Genomic DNA, 21,187 nt, shown 5'->3' on the forward strand with positions numbered 1-21,187 from the left:
TTAATATGACAAGCAGACATAACACACCTCTATGTCCTGCTGCCACCTCATCAGCAGCTCCACGAGCTGCAGAGGTGCTCAGCCTGCAGTGACCATCAACCAGCCACAGCTGCCCAGCAAAGCCCCAAACCCAGCAAAACCCAAACCCAGTTCCTCTTTCAGCCTGAGAAAGAAAGAGAGAGGAGGGAGGAAGGAAGATGGCAAATCTGCATTTCAGATGCTTGCTGGAAGGAACACTGTGTATAAACACAGATATATAACATTTTGCTAAGTGCTTTGCTCACTGTTCCCAGTGCATCTCTGTGTGTGTGTACCATACACACACCTACATGGGGAGGGTTTTTATTACCTGTGCCAATGTTAGTGCCTTACATCACTCAACCCACGAGCCCTGCTGGAGCCACACTGTTCCTTTGCCATCAGCCTCACAGCGAGATGGCCCAGGTCCCCATTTTCCTGGGGATCTCAAACTCTTCCATTGAAACAAATGCTGTTTCCAGCTCTACAGGAATATTTTGAGAGAAAGCAGTGCCTTGGCTTTCCATTTAAGATAAAGAATTGCCTCCTAGGAGTGCTTTTGCTAAGAGAGCAGAAAGCAAGAACACACATCTCGGAGCAAACCCCTGGGCAGTGTTCCTTTAACACAGGCCACATCCTGGGCTCATTTACACAGACAGGTATCTAGAGAGGCTTCAGTGAAATTACCCTGGATTTCCACAGCTGCTGTGTCAGAAATCACAACCCAACACAGCCCCAGGCAGGAATCCATCAGTTTTATTGTGGCCTCTCAAAAAATCTGCACTCACTCTTTCCTCTTGCTTTGCACAGGCAAAAGCACCACTCGGGGAAAGTGGCACGAGAGTGCTGTGCCACCAAAGCAGCAGCTTTATTCAGCTTGGATTTCCAAAGGGCAGCGGATGCAGCAGCACAGTGTGGGTTGGGACAGGTGAGGCCACACGTGTGGATTCTTCCATGTAACCTTTGAGGCTGTTTGCTCATTCCAGACTCCGCAGATGACAGGCTGGGCAGAGTCTTCACAGCTACTTAATTACTAAACATTTCCTGCAGATAGTCAGCTGAGGAGGGGAGCGAGGTCACAGTGATGAGGAACAGCCCAACCCTGTGTCAGACTTCAGGGAATCCACACAGACCTGCCTCCACAGGGCCCGGCTCTAGAGGAAAAAAGGCTGCACCAGACACTGTGGCAACAGGAATAAATCAGAGTGAAAGCTGAGCTGGGGGCACTCCTGAGTTTCCCCGCAGGAAAGGGCAGTGTGGAGCATCCTGGGAATCCACAGCTGCACCTGCATCCAGACACAGAGGGCTTCAGTGCTCCATCTTCCCTCCGCTTCCTCCCTCTTGTCTTGCCCATCTCTGCCCTGAATAGGCAGTTTCAGGAGGAGCACAGTGCCCGGATTCTCTGGGGTCTCACAGTGCATCCGGCACTCGGAGCATTATCCCGGTGGGCCCTGCTCCAGGCCCTGCCTGCCTCCTCCCACCGCCCGGCGCATCGCCAGCGTGGCCGGGATGTGGCATCACACACATCCTCAGCCTTAGGAAGTGGCCAGCAAAGGAGTCTCCTCCCTCTGGCCATTGGCCCTCGGCCCTGGGCTGTCCCCAAGGCCGGCACCACCTGCTCTGGCACTGCCCAAATTCCTGCCCAAACACCAGGAGCTCAGCCAAACACACAGTGGCCAAACCCTAAGTTGTCTCTGCGCTGGTGGTCCCTCGCAGCCCTGGGAAGTGTCACCAGGGCATGTTCCCCCGTGCCATGAAGGGACACCTGCCCAAATCTCCCCCCAGAGCAGCAGGGTGGGGTACAGCACCGAAGGAGGAACCGTGGCCGCTCTTGCCACACTGCCAGAGGAAGGCATGACGTGAGCTCTGGCTTAATTGGTTATTAATAACTTCTTTGTTAACAAGCCAGCCCTAAGGAGGAACCGAAATTTGACTACTTCTCTGGTGGAGAGCTCAGCACCCTCTGCCAGCAATCATTCACAATTTCCCCCTGCGTTTTTTTTTTTCTGTTCCCAGGAATCACAGCCCTCCCCGGTGAGTCACGGCGGTGACAGCGCGGTCCCCTCACCTACGCACGCGGCACAGCCTTCTCGGCTGGGTTTTTTCTTTCTAAATCCTAGAAAAATAACAGATGCTGTTGTTGAGGGGGAGCTTCTCAGAATCTGTTCAGGCACCAGGCTGTGTCTGGATGTGAGCAAATCCGCAGTTCCCCTAAAACAAGCCCTGTGGGAGCTGCAGAGCTCCCCTGCCCATGGGTGGTTACTCCTGCCACCCCGTGCTGAGGGCAAGGAGCCTTCCCCCATGGCAAACACAGACAGCAAACAGCCTCCACACCCAAATCCCACACCTCCCTGCCTGCTTTCTTTGCAACTTCCAGTTAAAGGGACCCTTCTGATTTCTCCCCCACCCTCCCCACCTCTATGCTGTGCTCGCAGCATGAAGCACAGTGGGTTCCAGCCTCAGCTGTCTGGGAATGGCTTCTGAGGACCCACAAGAGAGGGCAGAGAATTCCCCACTCCCATCCACGCTGCAGCACCAGTCCATCCAGGAAATTTTGGTCTGGGGACCTTGCCTTCCCCATAACCCGCACAAGCAGCCCAACACTAAGGATGAAGATTGGACGCCAGACATTACAGCAGTTGCTCCCCTCAGAAACCTCCATCAGACATTGCAAGAGCAGGATTCAGCAGAAAACATTCCTTACACAGCTTAAAGCAGAGCCTGACCTGGACAAGGGCACCCAGCAGATCCCAGAGTTACCCACAGGTGTGTCAGGGACCACAGCAAGATCCCAGGACAGAGCCAAGGACTAGACATGGAGCACACAAGATCTCCTGCCAGTTGAACACCAAGTACTTGTCCAGGCAGACCTGAACAGCTCTGTCTTCTCCAGGTCACACATAGGGAGGCCAAGGCCAGCTGGAGGGAGGGCACTGCACAGAGGGACAACCCACCTTCTGCTCTTGGTGTGCCAGGCTGCCAAGGGGAACCATCTCAGGGAGCAGCAGGATCCCAGAAGCATCTTCAAGACATTGCCAGAACACAAAACATCCTCAGCTCCCCAGCCCAAGCACAACTGTGGCCTCCATCTCCTTTTTATAGGGCCCAGGGAGGCCAATATGCTTCAGCGATGCTGGTCCTGGTGATTAACTCATTAATTGTTTACACCTCTGTAACCTGATCCTGGCCCCTGATGGGTTCCCCTCCCAGTCATGCCCTGGACCAAAACAGAGGCACCACCTGTCCCCAGAGCCAGGTACCAGCACTGCTCATGTCCATCAGTCCAAAACTGAGCTCTGGGAGCCCCTCAGGAAGCACCCAATGTTTGTTCCCCAAAGGCTGCTCTGTCTGGGCTTTCCCTCCTCACCTAAAGTGTGTTTGGCCCTTTCCCAGGAGACTGGTCCCAGCCACCCTCCAAGGCTGCAACCCTCTTAAGGAGGCTGTTTGGGATGAGCTGCCCTCTCAGTGACCCTCTACTGCAAGTTTGGGGTTGAATTCCACACCTGAGAGTTCATGACTTCCAGTCTTTTTCCAGATCCATCCTCAGGCCCAAGTGCTGAAAGTGAGTTCCCATCACCAGCCTCCTGCCCTCGGGCTTCCCCCACGAGAGCACAGTCCTGCTTTCCATCCCACCTGTACCACAAGCAATCGGGACCTGCTCTGATTTACCAGCCCAAAAACCCTAATACCAGCCCCAACCACCCATGTTGACCCCAAGGAGATGTAGCTCCATATCTGGAGGCCACCAGCACCTCAAGGAGCCTCTCACGGCCACACTGGGCCAAGCGTGGCCAACTGGCCTTGGGTCTGCTGGCTGCCCCTCCTGTAAATGTTTTCCTACAAGTCCTCTGGGATGATGGGAGTTTCAGAGGGCTCTGATCCTCTCTACTCAGTTACACCAGGGTGTAAATGGTGACACAAGTTCCTCGGTGTGGGCTGGGCTTTGCAGAGAAATAGGGTTCTGCAGAAGATCTGATGCTCAGGAGTTACTGACGTGGCCTCTGCTCCAGGGGGAAAGTGCTGACTCTGAAATGCTGTTTACGGGCACTGACGTGGCGTTTTCTAGCCCAGGATGTTGCTTCCTCTCCGTGTGGGGCCTCAGAGGGGCACCTGCTTCCTCGAGGGACATCCGGATCCCCCTCGACAGACATCCGGATCCCTATCCCAAGGGCCGATCCCGTCCCCAGGCACACAGGCAGCAACACGAGTGACACCTCTGCTGGCCTGTGTGCCTGGGTTTATCCACATGTAGCATCCAGGCAAGAGCTTAAATCCAGGCTGTGCTGCATTCCCAACCCCCTGTCACACTGCTGTGGGATGGGGCAGGATCTGTCCCTCTCCCTGCTCACTCCTGGGAGCAAAGCCTCTCCTGCACTCCAGGGGCTGCGGAACGAGGCAGCTCACCTTGCCCAGCCCTGCACCATCCAGGCCCAGCTCACAGCCCCTCGGGAGGCAAAGCCAGGCTGGAGACACCCCCTGCTCTCCCGTCCTCCCCAGACAGCACCAAGGGCCGTGGCACAGCACAGAGGGCAGGAGCACTGGCCAGAGAGGAGCCGGGGAGCCCGGGGTAGCTCCACAACAAAGCTCCCCAGGCCCCCGGCGGAAGGGGAAGAGGCTCCCCTCCCTCCTCTTCCTCCCTCCCGAGTGGGGATTTTTCAGCCAGGTAAACACAGGATGTTGATGAAACAGGGGCTGGGCAGATTGGGCAACCCGGGAGTCAGCAGGAGCTCCAGGCAGCTCCCAGTGCCCAGAGCAGCCATAGAGCTGGGAAAGGACAATGCCAGAGCCCCCTGCACTTTCCTCCACCTGTCCCCAGGGTCATGGAATTCCTCTGCATGGAGGGAGAGGCTACGTGGGCTGGTGGTTAAACCCAGGGCAAGGTGGGCTCCCACCCACTGCTGCGTGCCCTCAGGTGATCCACTGCACCTCCCTGGGATCCCTTGGCATCTCCTTGCAGGCTGGGCTGATGCTCAGCACCTTGCTCCAGGCTGCAGCCTTTGACACCCGACCAGTGACAACCACGTGGCACCTCCTGGGTCCCTCTGAACACGCAGGGCACAGAGATGGGGGCACAGATGCCCCCGTATCCCAGGCACCAGCTCACGGCTGGCACTGCAGAGACAGGCTCTGCCTGCTCTGCTCCAGGGTGTGCTGCACAAAGTGTGGCTGCTTGACGAGGCACAAGAGGGGAGATGGTGGAAAAAACCCAACCCCTTTGTTTTGATGTTTCTTGGATGTCTCAGGCCCGTGGTTAGTCAACCATTGGCTCCCAGTTGGAGCCTGCAGGGCTCAGCAGCACAGCCTCATGGTCGGCCACCTCTGGGATCCAGGCTTCTCCCGAGGGCTGGTGAGCATGGCATGGGGCGGATTTGGAGCAGGCACAAGGGTTTTGTCAGGGAATGACACAGCTGGGCGAGAGGATGTGACAGGCATCTCATGTTTTGCAGTACCAGGATAAGGGGTTCCCTAGAGGCGTTCCCTGGAGGCAGCAGATGCTGCACAGGTACCAAACGCCTCACTGGGCACTGCTCCCCTCCTGGCACCAGGGAATCCTGTCCTGCTCCATGGCAGCGAGTTGGGATGAGGCACCCAGAAACCAGCTGGACATGGGAGTGTTTCGCTCCCAACCCAGAAAAGGGGCTACAGGCTGCTCTGGCATCACTCCTGAGGTCGGGGTGCTGCTGTCACCCCCACAGTGACCACGTGTGCTCAGGCAGCAGCCAGGGACAGCGAGCCACAACTGGGACACCAGTGAGCAGGAGGGACACAGACCCAGCACAGGGACCACAGCCGGGGCAGCAGGAAGGATGGAGCGAGGGAAGGGGGTCGGGGAGGGGCTGTGATGTAGAAGGTGGCAGGACAGACCTGACAGAGGGGCTGCCTGCTTCCTTTAGAGCATCAGTGGAGGGGCAGGTGGCCTGTCCCCAGTGTCCCCAGTGTCCCTCTGGGATCTGCTGCCATCTGCTGGCAGGATCCCATCCTGCTCCGGTCCTGAGTCCAGCACTGTGCCAAGGCCTGGGGACCCCTCTGTGACCCCACTGCCCTGTGCCCCACGCCCAGGCAGTGTGGCAGCACCCATGGCTCCAGCCCGGACACCCCGGGGTGCTCCCCAAGCCTCCCTACTCCCAGCCCCAGGAAGCTGAGCCCCCAGACTGCTCCCGGTGTCCACCTACAGCACAGGGATTGTCACCCCAAAAACCCTCTCCCTGGGCTGCAGGTTTCTCCCACACCAACCCTCCCAGTGCCCAGTCATCCCCCCCCACTGCCCTATTGTTCCTTACCAGGGAAATGGAATTCCATTCCTCCACCCTGGAATGGACTTCCTATCATCCAGTTTGGGCTGATGGACACAGGGACAGGATCAGGCTCTTGGCCACAGCAAGGATGGAACAGTGGCTCTGCTGGGCTGGTTTCCCCTGGGAACATCCAGCTCCATCCTCGCCAAGGCTGCCAGGGGGTAGGGGAAGCTCTAGAGAGCCGTCTTCCTGCTGCATTCCCATCCCCTGGGTCTCTTCCTGCTGCATTCCCATCGCCTGGGTCTCTCCGGGACACAGGGATTCACCAAGTCCAGTCCTCCATGTGACAGGCAAGCTTATATGGAGCCTCTTCCCACGGCCTCCCTGACCTTCCAGGCCTTCCCAGTGTCTCCGCTTCCCCTGGGACCAGCAGATCCCAGGGATAACCACTGGGGACTGGGGCCTCACTGTTTGTGGGGACACTCAGGGCCACCCTACACATCCCTCTCCTCTTCCCATGGGCGTGAGAGCCTGAAAACGGCCTCAGTGGGGCCTTATATGGGGTTTGCTTTTCGAATGCAGTCAGGAATTGGGATTAAGGTTTGGAGGAGGTGAATCATCGAGCCCGTGTCCCCACAGTGGCCCTGCAAGCACCACGGCTCATCCCACCCTGGGCAGATGGCAGCGGCATCCTGCTCCTCGCTGGAAAGTGCCCAAATCCATGGGCAGGGCCTGAGCTGCAGCTGTCCCTGCTTTAATTCCTCACAGCAAAGCAAGCCAGTGTCTGGCGGATTTTCCACACTCTTCGTGCCCCAGCCCACACACAGGAAGGCTGCACAGCATCGGAGACCTTCCCGCTGGGAACCATACCCGGTGGGCGAGCCCTGCACGCTCAGTGCCTGACGCCCACGAGAGCTGCGGGAAGTCGTTTCAGTCTAAAAGGGATTTTCATTCCCTAGCCCTGCAAAAGAAAGCTGGGAAAAATCAACCCACCGAAGGGACACGACCCAAAAAGCCAATGACGGTTGTGCTGAGATCTGACTGTTCAGAGCTGGGACACGGAGTGTTCGATCTGAATTCCAAAGAATCCAGGTGTGTACATCCGCCCACCGCCCTCCGCCTCCGCCTTTCCCACCCTCCGTGATTTTTTTCTTCCGGAACAACCATTCCCACCAAGCCACCTTTTGGCAGCTCAGCCTTTACAAGACATCAGAGATTCCCATACCCCAGCACTGCCAGCCTGCCCGTGCCCTCCAAACACACTTCCCAACATCCTCAACCCGCGTCCAGCCCATCACCGTCCTGTTTCCATCCAAATCCCCACCGCTGCCCACCACCCACCGCGGAGGGGATGCACCCGGATCCCTTGGGAGATTCCTTTGTTCCCCTGGCACCCAGGTGGGCTGGCACAGCTCCCCACCCCTCTGAGCACATCTGGGCAGCTGTGCCTGCTGGCAGCACCCTCGTGGTGCTCCGGCAGTGCCGTGACATCAGCGCGGTTTCCTGCCCGCCGGCACCGCCGCGCCGTGTGCTCGGCCCGGAGCCCAGAGCCCCGCGGGGTGCTGAGCCCCAGGCAGCCCCCTGGCACCCCTCCAGACCCCCTGGTGACAGCCATGGAGTCGGTGGCTCTGTACAGCTTCCAGACGACGGAGAAGGACGAGCTGCCCTTCCAGAAAGGGGACACCCTGAAGGTACCGAGGGCAGGGGGTCACCAGCCATGGGGGGTGTTGGATGCTGTTGCTTTTGGGGGACTGGGTGAGCACGGGGGACTGGGTGAGCACAGGGCACGGGATGACACCGGTGGTTTCACTGCCCCTGGCTTTGTTGCCTCTTTGGGGCCCTCTGTGGGGTATAAGGAGCCAACCTTGAGGATTTTGGGGTGCGGAACAGCATTCCCAGCAATGGGTACCGCTTGCCTGTGCCACCAAGCACATCTCCAGAGAGGGACATGCCCAGCTGGGACATGGCATGTGGCCCCCCTGGCCATTGGTGCCACCAGCTGTGCCCTGCAGCAGCCCCCCAGGGCTGGAACACATTTTTCCTGCCCCACCGAGGCACTGGGGGCTGGAGGGATCCAGCAGCTGGGAGCATGTGCCCAAACACCCACCCTGATGCCAGGGCACTGACATCAGGACAGGCTCTTAAATGCCCCCTGGGAATCCCAAAAAGCATCAGGGGGGCTCAGAATATCCCTGGGGGGGCTGCAGCCCTGCTACAGGGTGAGAGCACCCACACCCTCCCCTGCTGTCCTGTCCATGGGGCTGGTGCTGCAATGCTGGCAACTTCTCCTGGTCCCCCAGCACCTTGTAGCCCCCCATTAGGTGCAGCCACCCCCAGGAGGGGCGAGGGCACGGCCTGGCTGTAACCCGGGGCCCCAAACCCCTATGCCCGTCCCTGGTGCCCAGGGTGTTTTCCCCATGGCCCCAGACCGTGACCCGGGGTTTCAGATCCTGTTTGCACAGCTGTGCCACCCCCGGGCCCCTGCGTGGGACGCTGGAAAATGGTGTCACACACAAGTGGGTGTCAGCACCCTGCTCTCACTGGGGCACTTCCTCCCACGGGGCACCCACTGCCACTGTCCTGGGAGGACGTGGGGCCTGGCTGATGTCCCGGCTACTCCAGGGACAGATTTCACCCTCTTCTCTCGTCAGGGGTTTGGGACAATGCCGGGCACCTCCCAGCTGTTGGCATCCCTGGCAAGTCAAGGAGGGCTGGGGGGAGCATCCAGGTGCCCCCAAACCCCCCCAGAACGTGTCACTGTTGGCAGAGCCCCCTTTCCCCAGGTTTTGGGGGGTGACGTGGGGTCTAGGGCAGCAATGGGGGTCCCACTCGGCCCCTCTCCCAGGCTGATGCCTCCCTGTTCCTCTCCCCCCTTAGATCCTCAACATGGAAGATGACCAGAACTGGTACAAGGCTGAGCTGTTTGGCTGTGAGGGCTTCGTCCCCAAGAACTACATCAAGGTCAAGCCACACCCGTAAGTGCCATCCCACCGTATGGGGAAGGGGGGCTCGAGCACCCACCACCCAGGCAGCGATCCCAACGGTGCATCCCAATTCCCAAAGGTCTGCCACGAGCCAGGGTAGTCCCACACGTGGGGAAACTGAGTCAGGGAGATGGGGTCTGACTGCTCAATCAGCCTGCCATTGCCACCACAGCCCCAGGGGACGGGAGGCAGAGGAACACCCACATACCCCCCAACACACCAAAATCCAACCCTCACACCGGGCTGCCACTAAATAAATGATAATTGGGGAACAACAAAGCGTTATGGGATTACAACTGCATTAGACACAATCCTATTACCGTGTTATTAAAGCCCACTGTAATCCATCCCTGATTTAACCTGTGTTTTATGTATCATTAGCCCCCGGTAAACCACATTTAAATGCCAGAGCAAAGGCGTGGGCTCGAGGCAGCCTGGGGCACATCCAGCTTCGGGATGGCTGAGGTGCAGCCTCTTCCATGCAGCACCTGGAGGGTTGACTCTGTGCTGAAGTCCGTGGCTGATCATTCGTGGGACAGGTAGCAGAGGGTGCCCACGGCCTGAGGGTGCAAAATGCCCGGACGCAGCCTTGGCAGGGATGGGAGATGGGGACTCTGCTCCCCCACCTCGTTTTGGCAGCTGCCACCAAAGCAAGCAGGAGGGTTTTATCCTGGCACGGAGGGTTTTCTGCTCTACACCTGGAAGGGCTGCTCCCATGAGGGGCCAAGGGACACGGAGGAGGGGACAGGCAGCAAAGTGGGGGACGAGGCACGTGATGTGAGCGGGCAGGTGACAGGATGCGGTCGCGGCTGTCAGCGATGCTGCGCTCACCCCGCACGTGGGAAACACCTCTGCACCCACAGCACCCTGTGGTGCCTCGCCCCACGATAAATCGGGAGGGGGAGGGAAGGGAGTGACTGCTGTGGGGGGCTCCCGGCCCTGTGTGGAGCCCTATGGAGACCCCTCTCCTGCCAGCAGCGGGGCTCTCGTCCTGCGGGGTGGGGACGTGGCACTGGGGTGTCCCCGGGTGTCCAGGGCTGCCCCTGTGGCTCAGCCCGGTGTCCCTCCCAGGTGGTACTCGGGCAGGATCTCCCGGCAGCTGGCAGAGAAGCAGCTCCTCAAACGCAATCACGTGGGAGCCTTCCTGATCCGCGACAGCGAGAGCACCCCGGGGGAGTTCTCCATCTCCGTCAAGTGAGTGGCCCTGGGACACGTGGCAGGATGGGGGTCCCTGCAGCCCCCGCTTTGGGCACTGAGGCATCAGGCCACCCTTGCGTGGGGTCCCCGTGACAGTGCTGGGGAAGGGGCGAGCACCCTGCCCGGTCCCCGCCACCTCGAAGGGGTTGGGGGCTGCGGAGCCACGTCCCCAGAGCGTCCAGGCACAGCCTCGCATAGGGCTTTCCTTTCCTTCCTCTCCTTCCTCCCCCCCATATCCCCGCGCTCCGCCTCCAGCCCCGCTGCTTCCTGCTGCCTGCACCGCTGCCTCGCCCGGGGTCCCTCCCAGGGGCACCCCTAAACACAGCCCTGTGGGTGAGGATGGAGCTGGGGACAACCTGCAAGCACAGTCCAGGGGACACGGCCCGCGGGAACAAGCTGCCTCCCGGAGCATCCCCAGGGATGAAGGGCTGCAGCATCCTGATGCCTTTGGCATCGGCAGCCAGGGCAGAGCCTATCTCCGGGAATCTCATCCCATCGCTGCCCCTTCCCTGCCCCAGCTGGGGGAGCAGGAGCAGGCCGCAGGCCAGCCAGGCACTTTCTCACACTGCTAATCCCTAATGAAACGTTCTGGGAGGTTCTTGCCCATAATGAAAGGGAGCCGTGCTCTGCTGTGCGTCACCAGCATGGCAGGTCCTGCCCCTGCCCGGGGGCCTGGCAGAGGCAGGTCCCTGCAATGCAGACACCCCAACCTGGCACCCCCAGGTACACTCCAAGGGATGCCAGCATGGGGGGCTGCAAGGGAAATCCTGGCCTGTCCCATCCTCCTGCGGCTTGGGGGTCCCCAGGAGTGCAGGGAAGCTGGGAGCCCAACCCCAACATTTTCAACCTCCTCCCCGTACGTGCTGAGCTGAGACCTGCAGCTCTCACCACACGTTCCTCAGATGTGGCCCTGGACAAAGCCACCTGCCCTACACACGGCTGGCACACTGCCCTCCCTGAGCCCACGGGCATCCTGCTGTGCCAGGGCTGGGACTGAGCTTCAGCTGCCTGTGGGATGAGCTGTAGCAGGTCTCAGCTGTGAGCCCTTGTTTCAGGACTAGGAGCAACCCCAGTCATCCCCACCATGGCAGGATGGGTATAGTGAGACCCCCGGGCTCCTTCCAACCTCCTCAGCACCTCCAGGTTTTCCTACCTTGCCAGAAGAGGGTCTGGGTGCTGCCAGCATCCCAAGGCCAGGATAACATCCATCCTCCTTCCACAGCTACGGGAAGCACATCCAGCACTTCAAGGTGCTCAGGGAGAGGAACGGCAAGTATTTCCTCTGGGAGGAAAAGTTCAATTCCCTCAATGAGCTGGTGGATTTCTACAGGACGACCACGATCGCCAAAGAGCAGCAGATCTTCCTCCGGGACGAGGACCAGAGCCAGGAGGTACAGCCATGGAAGGGGCCATGGGGACATGCAGAGCTGGGGTGTGGGGTGATGGCCTGGCTGCTCCCAAAGCCCTCAAGCCCCCTCAAGCCTCAGCATCCCCACAGAGGGGGACAGGGACATCCTTGGGACACCTGGCCCTTGGCTCTCTAGGGTGGAGAAGGAGAGGGTGCAGCAGCACTGCAGGGAGGAAAAGCCCCCAGAGCATCTCAGCAGGGTAGAACAGGGCAGGGCAAGGCAGGTCACCCCGGGCACTTGCCACCATCCCTTGGGCCAGGGATGATGCCCAGGGTGGGTGGCAGAGCCTGACCAGCCCAGGACAGGGCACAGCCAGCCTGGGGCAAACTCCAGCAAAGCCAAGCCCTGGGGCAGTGGCTGTGGAGGCAGCAAAACTGGACCTTGGGAGCTGGGATGGGAGAGGCTCCAGCACCCAGAAGGGCCTGGGAAGAACGTGGGAAGGATAGGAGTGCCAGCTGCCTCCAAAGGGAAGGGGTCCCCTGAGCACCCATCTTGGCTCTCCCAGCAGCAGGAACAGGGAGTTTCCTGGGCTCTGGGGTGCTCCCCTGCACCGCGGGCTCTTCCCTGCATCCCACGCTGCTCCTCTGCACCCCAGGCTGTGTCCTGCACCCCAGGGTGTTTCCCTGCACCCCAAGGTGCTCCTCTGCATCCCTGGCTCTGCCCTGAGCCCCAGGCTGTGGCTGCATCCCAGGATGTTCCCCTGCACCCCAGGGTGCTCCCCTGCACCCCAGGCTCTTCCCTGCACTCAGGGCCATCCCCAGCATTCCATTCTTCCCATGGCAGGATTTCCCTAGTTTCCTTCTCTCCCCTCAAAGTAGACACCCCAAGCCCTCCCAGGGCTGGTCCTTGTCCCACAGTGGCACAGTGTCCTTGTCACTCTGGGGACCCAAACAGTGCAACCTGGTGCGGAGGGGCTGGTGGGTGGGGACCCCTCTCCCCACCACCAACCCCTGCCCTCAACTTCCCTCCAGGTGGGCAGACCCCGATTCGTGCAAGCCCAGTTCGACTTCCCAGCCCACGAGGGCTCCCAGCTGCCCTTCCTCCGCGGGGACATCATCGAGGTCCTGGACTGCCCTGACCCCAACTGGTGGCAGGGGAAGATCTACGGCCGGGTCGGCTTCTTCCCCCGGAATTACGTCCACCCCATCCGCAAGTGACCCCCCCCTCCCGACCCCGCGGGCGCGGCAGGACCCGCCCCACTGCCCCCACCCACGGGAGCCGCTTCGTGCCCACGCGCGGACTGTGTGTCCCTTCATCCCCACAGCCATAAAAACTTTTCCAGAGCCACAGTCCAGTGGGATGACAGCAACAGAGGGGGAGAGCAAGTGTCCCCCAAACCTTGGCTCCTCTCCGGGCCCTGTAAGCGAAGAACCCACCTCCAGGGAGGGCTGCAGGCAGCCAGGATGCAGCTGGGCTCCGTGACCCCGTGGAGGGATGCCGGGACTCAGGGTTCCAGGGAAGGCTGATCCAGGGGGATTCAGTCCTGTGGGTGCTGTTCATAGCTGCAAATTGTGGCTTTATAGTATTTTTTTTTTTTATTTAGAGCTAGTAAAATTTGTTGGGGTGACACCCACGAGTGTGACTGCTCCTTTCCCACCACTGCCAAGATGGTCCTGTCCTGAATTCATGCCCCCGCTGCTTTGTTGTGGATTTGTTCCAAGTGAAGCTCCCATTTTCCCACCCAAATCCCCGTCCCAAACCCCTCCCAGGGACTTGCTGCCCTCACAAATGCCCCCCACACCTCACACCCCCTGGGATGCACTCAGGGTCCGCAGTGCTGAGAATGCCCAGCTCACTGCACCAGTGGATTTAAACATCACGTGTCCTAAGTGTGACAAATAAAAGCTATCACCCAAATCCCCATTTCCCCCCCCTCCCAGCAGCTTTCTCCCTCTCCAAGGGCTGGCTGGGCACTAGGCAAAATAGGCATAACAGAAAATATTGACACACATCAGGACAACAGCGTTGATGTCGCAGACACGGGCCCAGAATGGAGGTTCTGTGGTGTCCTTGAGGGCCACAGCTGGGGGTCCCACAGCCTTGGATGGCTGCTGGATGTCTGGGTAGGATGAGCAGGAACCTGGAAGAGAAATACAGTGAGTGTGGAGGACAGACAGCCCTGGGGACCAGCCAGGAGGAGGTGTCCATGCCATCCTGCTGCCCGTTACAGGCAGGGAGTGGGGGGCACTGCTGTGCCTCCCCTGCCAGACACCCCCGAGGACACACTCACCATCGGGGGGTCCCTGGGATGTGCCACACACAGAGGGCTGGGGGGGCTCCTGTGAGAGGGTCCACCAGGTGAGATCCTTCAGCTGGAAACCAGGGTGAGATTTACTGAGAAAACCCCCCCAGGCCAGACCCCTGTGGGGACCCCCTGGCCGAGCTCGGGGTGCACAGGGTGACACTTGATGTCTCCATCCAAGGAGATCCGGTGGGGGGACAGGGTGAGGGGTCTGGGTGCCCCACTCACCTGGGCTGGGGGCGGTGGGGGGGTCAGCAGGCTGCCCCCCACCACGACAGCGGCTGTGGCGGTGGCCAGGAGCACAGCAAAGTGCAGGTAGTGGATGTCAGTGAGCAGCCAGGGCCGCTGGTCGGGGACCCCACAGCGGGGTGTGGGGTGTGCCAGCTCCAGCCCCAGCCTGGCCAGTCCCAGCGCCAGCCCTGCCATCAGGCCCCAGAAAGCTCCCTGCAAAGCCAAGATCTGTGGGGGGGTGGCTGGAGCAGGATGGTCACCCCACAGCAGGGACAAACCCCCTGGGAGCTGCTCCTTCCAGCCAGCCCTGGGAGAAGGTCTAGTGGCCCCTGTGTGTTGGAGCACGGCTGAGCTCTGCCCCCCCCTCTGCAGGGGATGCCCCCTGCCACCCCCATTGGCCATGCCACACCTGGTGGCCATGCATGGCAGCACCTGCCACCTCCTCCTCCTCTTTTTCGCACCAGGCACCCACCAGCTCCCAGGGGAACACCAGCCAGGCTCGGTTCCTCTCACCAGCCCCTCCAGCATCGCCCCCTCCCTTCCTCCTCCTTCCGCCTCACAACCCCCCAGGCCCTGCTGGGTTCCTGGGAGCAGGGCAGACAGGGGGGTGTTGGTACCACCCATGTCCCCAAGCTGTCCCCAGGGCCACCCCAGCCGTGCACCTGCTCGTTAGCTCGGGGCCAGAAGACAGCCAGGACGAAGACGGCGGTGACGGGAGGAGCCAGGTAGCTGGTGACAGCCTGGATGTAGACGTAGAGCTGGCCACCACTGGAGCTCTGCAGGATGGGGATCCAGACCACGCTGAGGGCCACCAGCACCACCGTGACCACCCTGTGAGGGGCAGGGAGGTGGTGCAGGTGATGTTCCTGTCCCACCTGCAGTTCTTGGCACCTGCAGTGTCACCGTGGCAATGGGGGTCCCCAAAACCAGGGTCCCAGTGCCAGTGCAGGAGATGGAGGTGGGTCAGGGGGAGGACACTCACTGCTGGGTGACATCCCCAGGGCCACAGAGGGTGCTAATGATGCCTGTGCTGGTTCCATTCTGGGGAGGTGAGCACTCCCCAGGCCCCTGCCCAGCCCCAGGGGGCTGCTAAACTGGACTCCCCCATGGGGAATCACCAGGCAAAGGGCACTTTCACTATGAAAAGCCACCAGCTGCAGGTGTTGGGTGCTCTGGCCAAACTTGCTCTCAGCATCCCCATGTCCAGTCAAGGCACCCAGCTGAGAACTGGGGACCTGGGCTGAGCTGCCCCGTGCTCAGCTGCCCTGGCCAGGCTGTGACAGAGGGGTGTGTTAGTCCCCAACATCACCCTGACCTCATCCTCGCCCAAATCCCAGCCACACCCCACAGCATCACCCTCCTCCAGAGCATGAGGTGTTGGCCAGACCCCAGATTTTGGGCCCAAGCCCAAAATGGGCAGGACCCATCCCAAAAGCTGCCATATTTATAGCTCAGCCCGGCTTATTTACAGCTTCGCAGAATTTCCTACATCTCCATCTGCTCATCTTGAAAAGCAGAAGTAGGAAAAAATAAGAGAAAAAATAAGCCATGAAAGCAGCTCTAGCCAGAGGCCCCACTGCTGCCAGGTGCTGGGGAAAAGGGATCCAGCCCAAGCGTAAAATGCACACCCTGACCCACGGGGTGGGAGAAATCCCTCTGTTTGTGAGCCACAGAGGAGAAAATCATAGAATGATGGAAAGGTTTGGCTGGGAAGGGACCTTAAAGCTCATCTCATTCCACCCCCTGCCATAGGCAGGGACACTTCCCACTAGACCAGGTTGCTCCAAGCCCTGTCCAACCCTGTCTGATGCTAAAGGACCGTGGAAAAACACAGTTGTGAGTGTGGCAGGAGCTGGGAGTGCCAAGTGTCCGTGCCCTGCTCCACACGCAGCCCGAGGTGGGTGTCTGGGCAAGCAATGGAGAGCAGCAGCTGGCACAGCCTGCTGCAGGGCGCTGGGGGAATTTGGGAAGGATCGGGTGTTCCAACCACCACGCCACCGCCTGGGCACGGAGCACACATCAAACACCAGCGGGGATTTCCAGCCAGGCACCACGGCCCAGCAGGAGCTCAAAACGCCCAAGTCCAGGAACTGGGAGCTCTTTCCGATCCTACAATCAAAGCCCTTTCCTCCCTGTGCTGGCAGGGGGTTGGAATGAGATGTGATCTCTAAGGACCCTTCCAACCCAAACCATTCTGGGATTCCACGATCCCTGGATGGGGCGTTCCCACCCTGGTGGGTCCAGGTGGGCGGTTGCGCCCCCCTGGCAGCTCCTCAGAAATAACCCCGGGCCGCCTGTCTCTGTCTATGCTGGCAGGTAGGAAAACATCAAACTTGCAGCTTAAACAGCTTTTTTTCCCTCTCCAAAGCGCTTATCGTTGGCTCTGTCCCCGCGATCCGCAGCGTCCTGCTCTCACTAATCACCCGACACGCTAATGAAGCGCCGGGATCCACCGCAGCAGCGACTCCCGCCCCGGGCGGGCAAAGCCCTTTGCAAACACTCATTATCCATCCTCGGGAAAGCTGTCCTGCGTTGTCACACCCTTGTCACCGGCAGCGAAGCCAGTGCCAGGGAGGGGCGAGGCAGGCCCTGAAGCAAGAGCCCCTCTTCCCACGGGGGGAGCACGCGAGACCACTGTTCCCCAGCATCACTGCCCATCTCCTTCCCACCCTCCGGAGGTGGAGGATGCCCAGAAACAGCTGCTCCTGCAGCCGCTGCACCAGCCAGCTCTCCCCGCAGCCCCAGCACAGCCCAGCCAAAGCCCTGACCCAGATTCCCTCCTTGTTATTGTCTGCCCCGCGCCGAGGACGCTCCCGGCCCCGTGGGCACCGCGCCGGGCATTCCGCAGCGCTGACTCCGCCGCCCCGAGCGCGGCACCGCGGGCGGGTTCCCGGGCTGCCCGCGGGCACCCGCCATCCCACGGGAGCAAGCCGGGGCATGTGTGGGCAGCGCTGCCCTTCGCCACGCGGCCAAGTTCCCCCCGTGTGCTTCGTGTGCGACCTCAGCCCCGGGAGCAGCCGCGGCTTCCCGGGGGGAACGGGCTGGAGGCGGCGGGGAGAGGCTTCACACCGGCCAAACCGTCTGCATTTCCAGGGCTTTCATACATAAAATAACACAAGGGCTTGTTTTCCTTGCATAAACCAGGCTGAGCACAGGCATTTTTCAGGCTGGACTGGCCCCACCAGTCTCCCAGAAACCCCCGGTCACTACCTGCCCACGAGGAGCAGCTCCCGGTCACCGGCCCCTGGCCGCAGCTTCCTCCAGATGTCCATGGTGAAGAGGGTGCTGCTGCTGTTGAATATGGAGGTCAGGGATGACATGAGTGCTGCCATCATCACCGCGATCATCAGACCCCGCAGCCCTGGGGAGGAGAGGGAGTGTCAGGGAGTGGCTGAACCGGGAGAGGTGGCATGGGACAACCCCAGGATAATGCCTGACCCTCTGCAGGCATGCTCTGGGGTCTCCCCTGGGGCAAGGATGGGGTTTGGGAACCCTCAGCTGCACCACAGGATGCCGAGACCCTGCTGTGCCCCAGGGTCACCCACATCTCCTGACCTCACTTTTGGAGCCGCCCTTGGAGGGGCTGCATGGGCTGTCCCATGCACAAACCCACCCAGACCATCCATGGGGTCCCCCTCAACACAGACCCACCCAGACCATCCATGGGGTCTCCCCCAACATCCAAGCCATGGCAGCAGCCCCAGGGTGCAGCAGAGCCCAGTGGAGATGGGGTGACCCCCTCCCACCCACCTACCGCTGGGCATCAGCTCCACCACCAGCTTGGGGTAGGCGATGTTGGAACAGCCCACGGCGGCCCCGCAGACACGGGTGCACTCCTCGGGGTCCACACAGGCCACGGAATCTGGGGGACAGAAGCAGGTGACATGCTGAGACCCCTCACAGGGCAGGGGTCAGCCCTGCACCCCCTCTCACCCGCTCCCACTGCGGCAGATATTGACCCTTCACCATGGCCATGGTGCCCAGACCTTTGCAGGGGACAGGATGGAGAAACAGGGAGCACACCCTGTGTGGAAATCCACCTCTGCCACCCCCACCTTATTATCCCATCAGCCTCAACACAGAAGGATCCATCCCAGCAGCATCCCCTCACCTCCTGCTGCCCTTACCCGGCTCAGCACTGGTTGGATCTACCACCACGTTAAATCCAGTGACAGCTGCCCTGGGGGGACCTCCAGAGCCCCACCAGGACCTGGGGCCACAGCCAGAGGTGGCAGAGCCCCAGGGCAGGCAATGTCCATCCCCCCCCACACGGGGCCAGCCGGGTTCCTGCACCGTTGTGGCAATTTCCTGGGCATGGGCAGCACCAGCAGCTCCCGGGACACGCGTGGCACCGCGCCAGGACCATCAACACCCAATTATTTCTATGGCTCAATGAGCGCTGAACCCTTTCTTTTTTTTTTATTGTTATGCTCATAAAATATTGAAATGGATGGAAATTAACGTCAGGCATAAATATGGATGGGCTGCCTGGCTCTCCGGTCCACACCCGCCCTCCCAGGAGCACGGGGACGAGCACAGGTGATCCCTGTGATGACAGGGAGCATCATCCTGGTTCTCCCACGTGGTGACCCCCAACCCAAGCGGGGGGCAGCCCTCACCCCTGGTTTGCCTGAAACACCAGCTGGTGACACCTTGGGGCTTTCCATAAAGGAGCGTGGGGTGTGCTGGGAGAGGGACACGGTGTGGGCAGACCACAGGCAATGCTCAGCACATCCCAGGGATGTCAAAAACTCCCAGCCTGGGCCGCCTTTCCCCAAGGTGAGAGCCAGCGCCAGGGCTCCGGTGACTCTGTCCCCTGGGAGCTGTGAGTAAAGCTGCCATCACCATCCCTGCCTCAGTTTCCCCTCCAAACCACCACCTTCTGCTCAGCTCCATGCAAATGGTTGGTGGCTGGAGGGTGGAAGGTGCTCCAGAAGGCAAGGAGTTGTCTGGGTGTTATATTCCAGCCAAAACGCCCATCCCAGGGCTCAGCTCAGCCATGGAACCCCTCGGTGGGACCCCGGAGCATGTGGGAAGCGGGAGCCAAGCCCAACGGAGCAGCCAGAGCCCCCAAGCCAGGAGCAGAGCCCAGTGTTGGGCCCCACTGCCTCTTTTAGGCCCTCTGCTAGAGATGGAAAATTAATTAGGAGCTTGTAATGACTGCTCCCATCTGCATCCGGGAGGAGCTGGCTGCAGGAGAGGGGCTGTGTCTGCGCCAGGCACTGCCTGTCCGGCTGGATCAGCCCAGGGACACTGGGAATGGTGGGGACTGACCTGCTCAGGCACAGCCATCTGTCCCTGCAAACAGGGGCTGAATTCGGGGGCTAAATTCACTGTGTGGGGCAAAGACTCCTGGGTGAAGAAGCCCCCAGGAACTGGGGACGGGGGCTCCAGGTGTCTTCCCCCCGTACAGGGATCAGGTGATGCTGCAGGTGTGGAGCTCTGCCATCCCAATCCGCCCCCACCAGCTGACTCCAGGAGCCAGTGCATCACATGATGGACGGGGATGCAGCACTTACACCACAGGCAATAAATCATTAGCGCACACACCCCGCAAAAGAGCCCGTAAATCTCCTGGCACAATAAAAACAGCCGGAGCGGGTGGCGGTGGCTGAGCTGGGGACAACCACAGCACACTCCAGCCACGCCACACACACCCACGCTCCATGCACCGAGCCAGGGCATCTCCCAGCCTACCCAAGGGGGGACAACAACTGGAATGAGGTCCTGGAGCCCTCCGTGGGTGCTGGCTCAGTGCTTGCCTTTGTCACATTTACTGTCCCCTGCTCATCAGGGCTGGAATTTCACCTAAAGCATCCAGTTTTGGCTCCAGCACCCTCAGTCTCTGCTGCACCACTCACTGGCTAGGCCACAGCATGGAAGTGACATCCCACCACCAGGAAATCCCTAAGGGGTCAGCACAGCCTTTCCCTAAATTCATCAGGTCCACCTGAAGCACCTCCTGAGCTGATATTTGGTGGGAGCCAAATGCTTAATTCCCCCCTATACTGTAGATGTGGCACTTGGGGACACGGTTTAGTGTTGGACCTGGCAGCGCTGGGTTGGACTTGATGATCTTAGAGGGCTTCCCCAGCCTAAATGCTTCTATGATCCCAACAGACAGCTGTCACATCCCTGTGTCCCCCAGCCCCGCTGCCGCCTCCTGCACAGGACAAAGCCGGGCTGGGCACAACCCCACACCTGACTTGTCACCGTGGGATGAGCAGGGCCACTGTGCCTGCAGAGAGGAGCACTTTGATGGCCGAGCAGCTGGGCACACGGGCGGCTTCGCCTCGGGAGCCTGACTCAAGCAGGGCCCTCATTTATCCGGCTGCAGATCCAGATGAGCCACACCAACGCCAGGGAGGGAGCGAGACACAGCCCATGGCACTTTCCTTTTTTGCATTGGCGCAAGAATCTGACCCCAATTCCTGAAATTCGTCTTCATCTGAGCTTCCAGGAGAAAGGTCCACGTTTCTGGCTTGTGAGCACCAGCTGGTGAATCCAGGGTGGGTTTTTTTGTCCATCTCCCAGTTATGAATGAAATCTGCCATAGCGAGGTCTGGTGACGTAACTGCGTTCATGTCCATGCTGCAAACCTTATAGAGGAAGGGACTGGACAGGACAGGACAGAATAGAATATTTTCAGTTGGAAGAGCCCTACAATGATCTGGTCCCACTTCCTGACCAATTCAGGGCTGATAAAAAAAATTAAGGGCATTGTCTAAATGCCTCTTAAACACTTACAGGTTCGGGGCATTGACCACCTCTCTAGGAAGCCTGTTCCAGAACTGAATCACCCTCTCCCTAAAGAATGCTTTCTACTATCCTGTCTAAATCTGCCTTCACGCAGCTCCGCCCCGGTGCTGC

At 60.1% G+C, this 21,187-nt stretch overlaps 2 protein-coding genes across 3 annotated transcripts in view; one reads left to right on the top strand and one right to left on the bottom strand.

The window, feature by feature from the left end:
• The first annotated feature begins 7,782 nt into the window (after nucleotides 1–7,782).
• Nucleotides 7,783–13,304, top strand: GRAP (GRB2 related adaptor protein). Its single transcript, XM_027683703.1, has 5 exons — nucleotides 7,783–7,945; nucleotides 9,132–9,229; nucleotides 10,310–10,432; nucleotides 11,658–11,826; nucleotides 12,816–13,304. Exons 1-5 carry the CDS (start codon nucleotides 7,868–7,870, stop codon nucleotides 12,999–13,001), a joined length of 654 nt encoding a protein of 217 aa, XP_027539504.1. The 5' UTR covers nucleotides 7,783–7,867; the 3' UTR covers nucleotides 13,002–13,304.
• A 48-nt stretch (nucleotides 13,305–13,352) lies between these two features.
• Nucleotides 13,353–21,187, bottom strand: part of SLC5A10 (solute carrier family 5 member 10) — a 39,952-nt gene continuing 32,117 nt past the window's right edge. The window contains exons 10-15 of one of the 2 annotated variants that reach the window (XM_027683701.1): nucleotides 18,072–18,179; nucleotides 17,528–17,678; nucleotides 14,980–15,148; nucleotides 14,315–14,530; nucleotides 14,075–14,156; nucleotides 13,353–13,924 (exon numbers count right to left, since the gene is read on the bottom strand). In XM_027683701.1, coding sequence (XP_027539502.1) covers nucleotides 13,758–13,924; nucleotides 14,075–14,156; nucleotides 14,315–14,530; nucleotides 14,980–15,148; nucleotides 17,528–17,678; nucleotides 18,072–18,179 — 893 coding nt within the window. In that variant the 3' untranslated portion in view covers nucleotides 13,353–13,757. Of the gene's footprint in view, nucleotides 13,925–14,074; nucleotides 14,157–14,314; nucleotides 14,531–14,979; nucleotides 15,149–17,527; nucleotides 17,679–18,071; nucleotides 18,180–21,187 lie in introns of those variants that run through there. The other variant, XM_027683702.1, reaches the window with a different exon arrangement.

The sequence above is a fragment of the Neopelma chrysocephalum genome, unplaced genomic scaffold (genome assembly GCF_003984885.1).
Source record: "Neopelma chrysocephalum unplaced genomic scaffold, ASM398488v2 Primary Assembly neopelma1_65, whole genome shotgun sequence".
Classification (NCBI taxonomy): domain Eukaryota; kingdom Metazoa; phylum Chordata; class Aves; order Passeriformes; family Pipridae; genus Neopelma; species Neopelma chrysocephalum.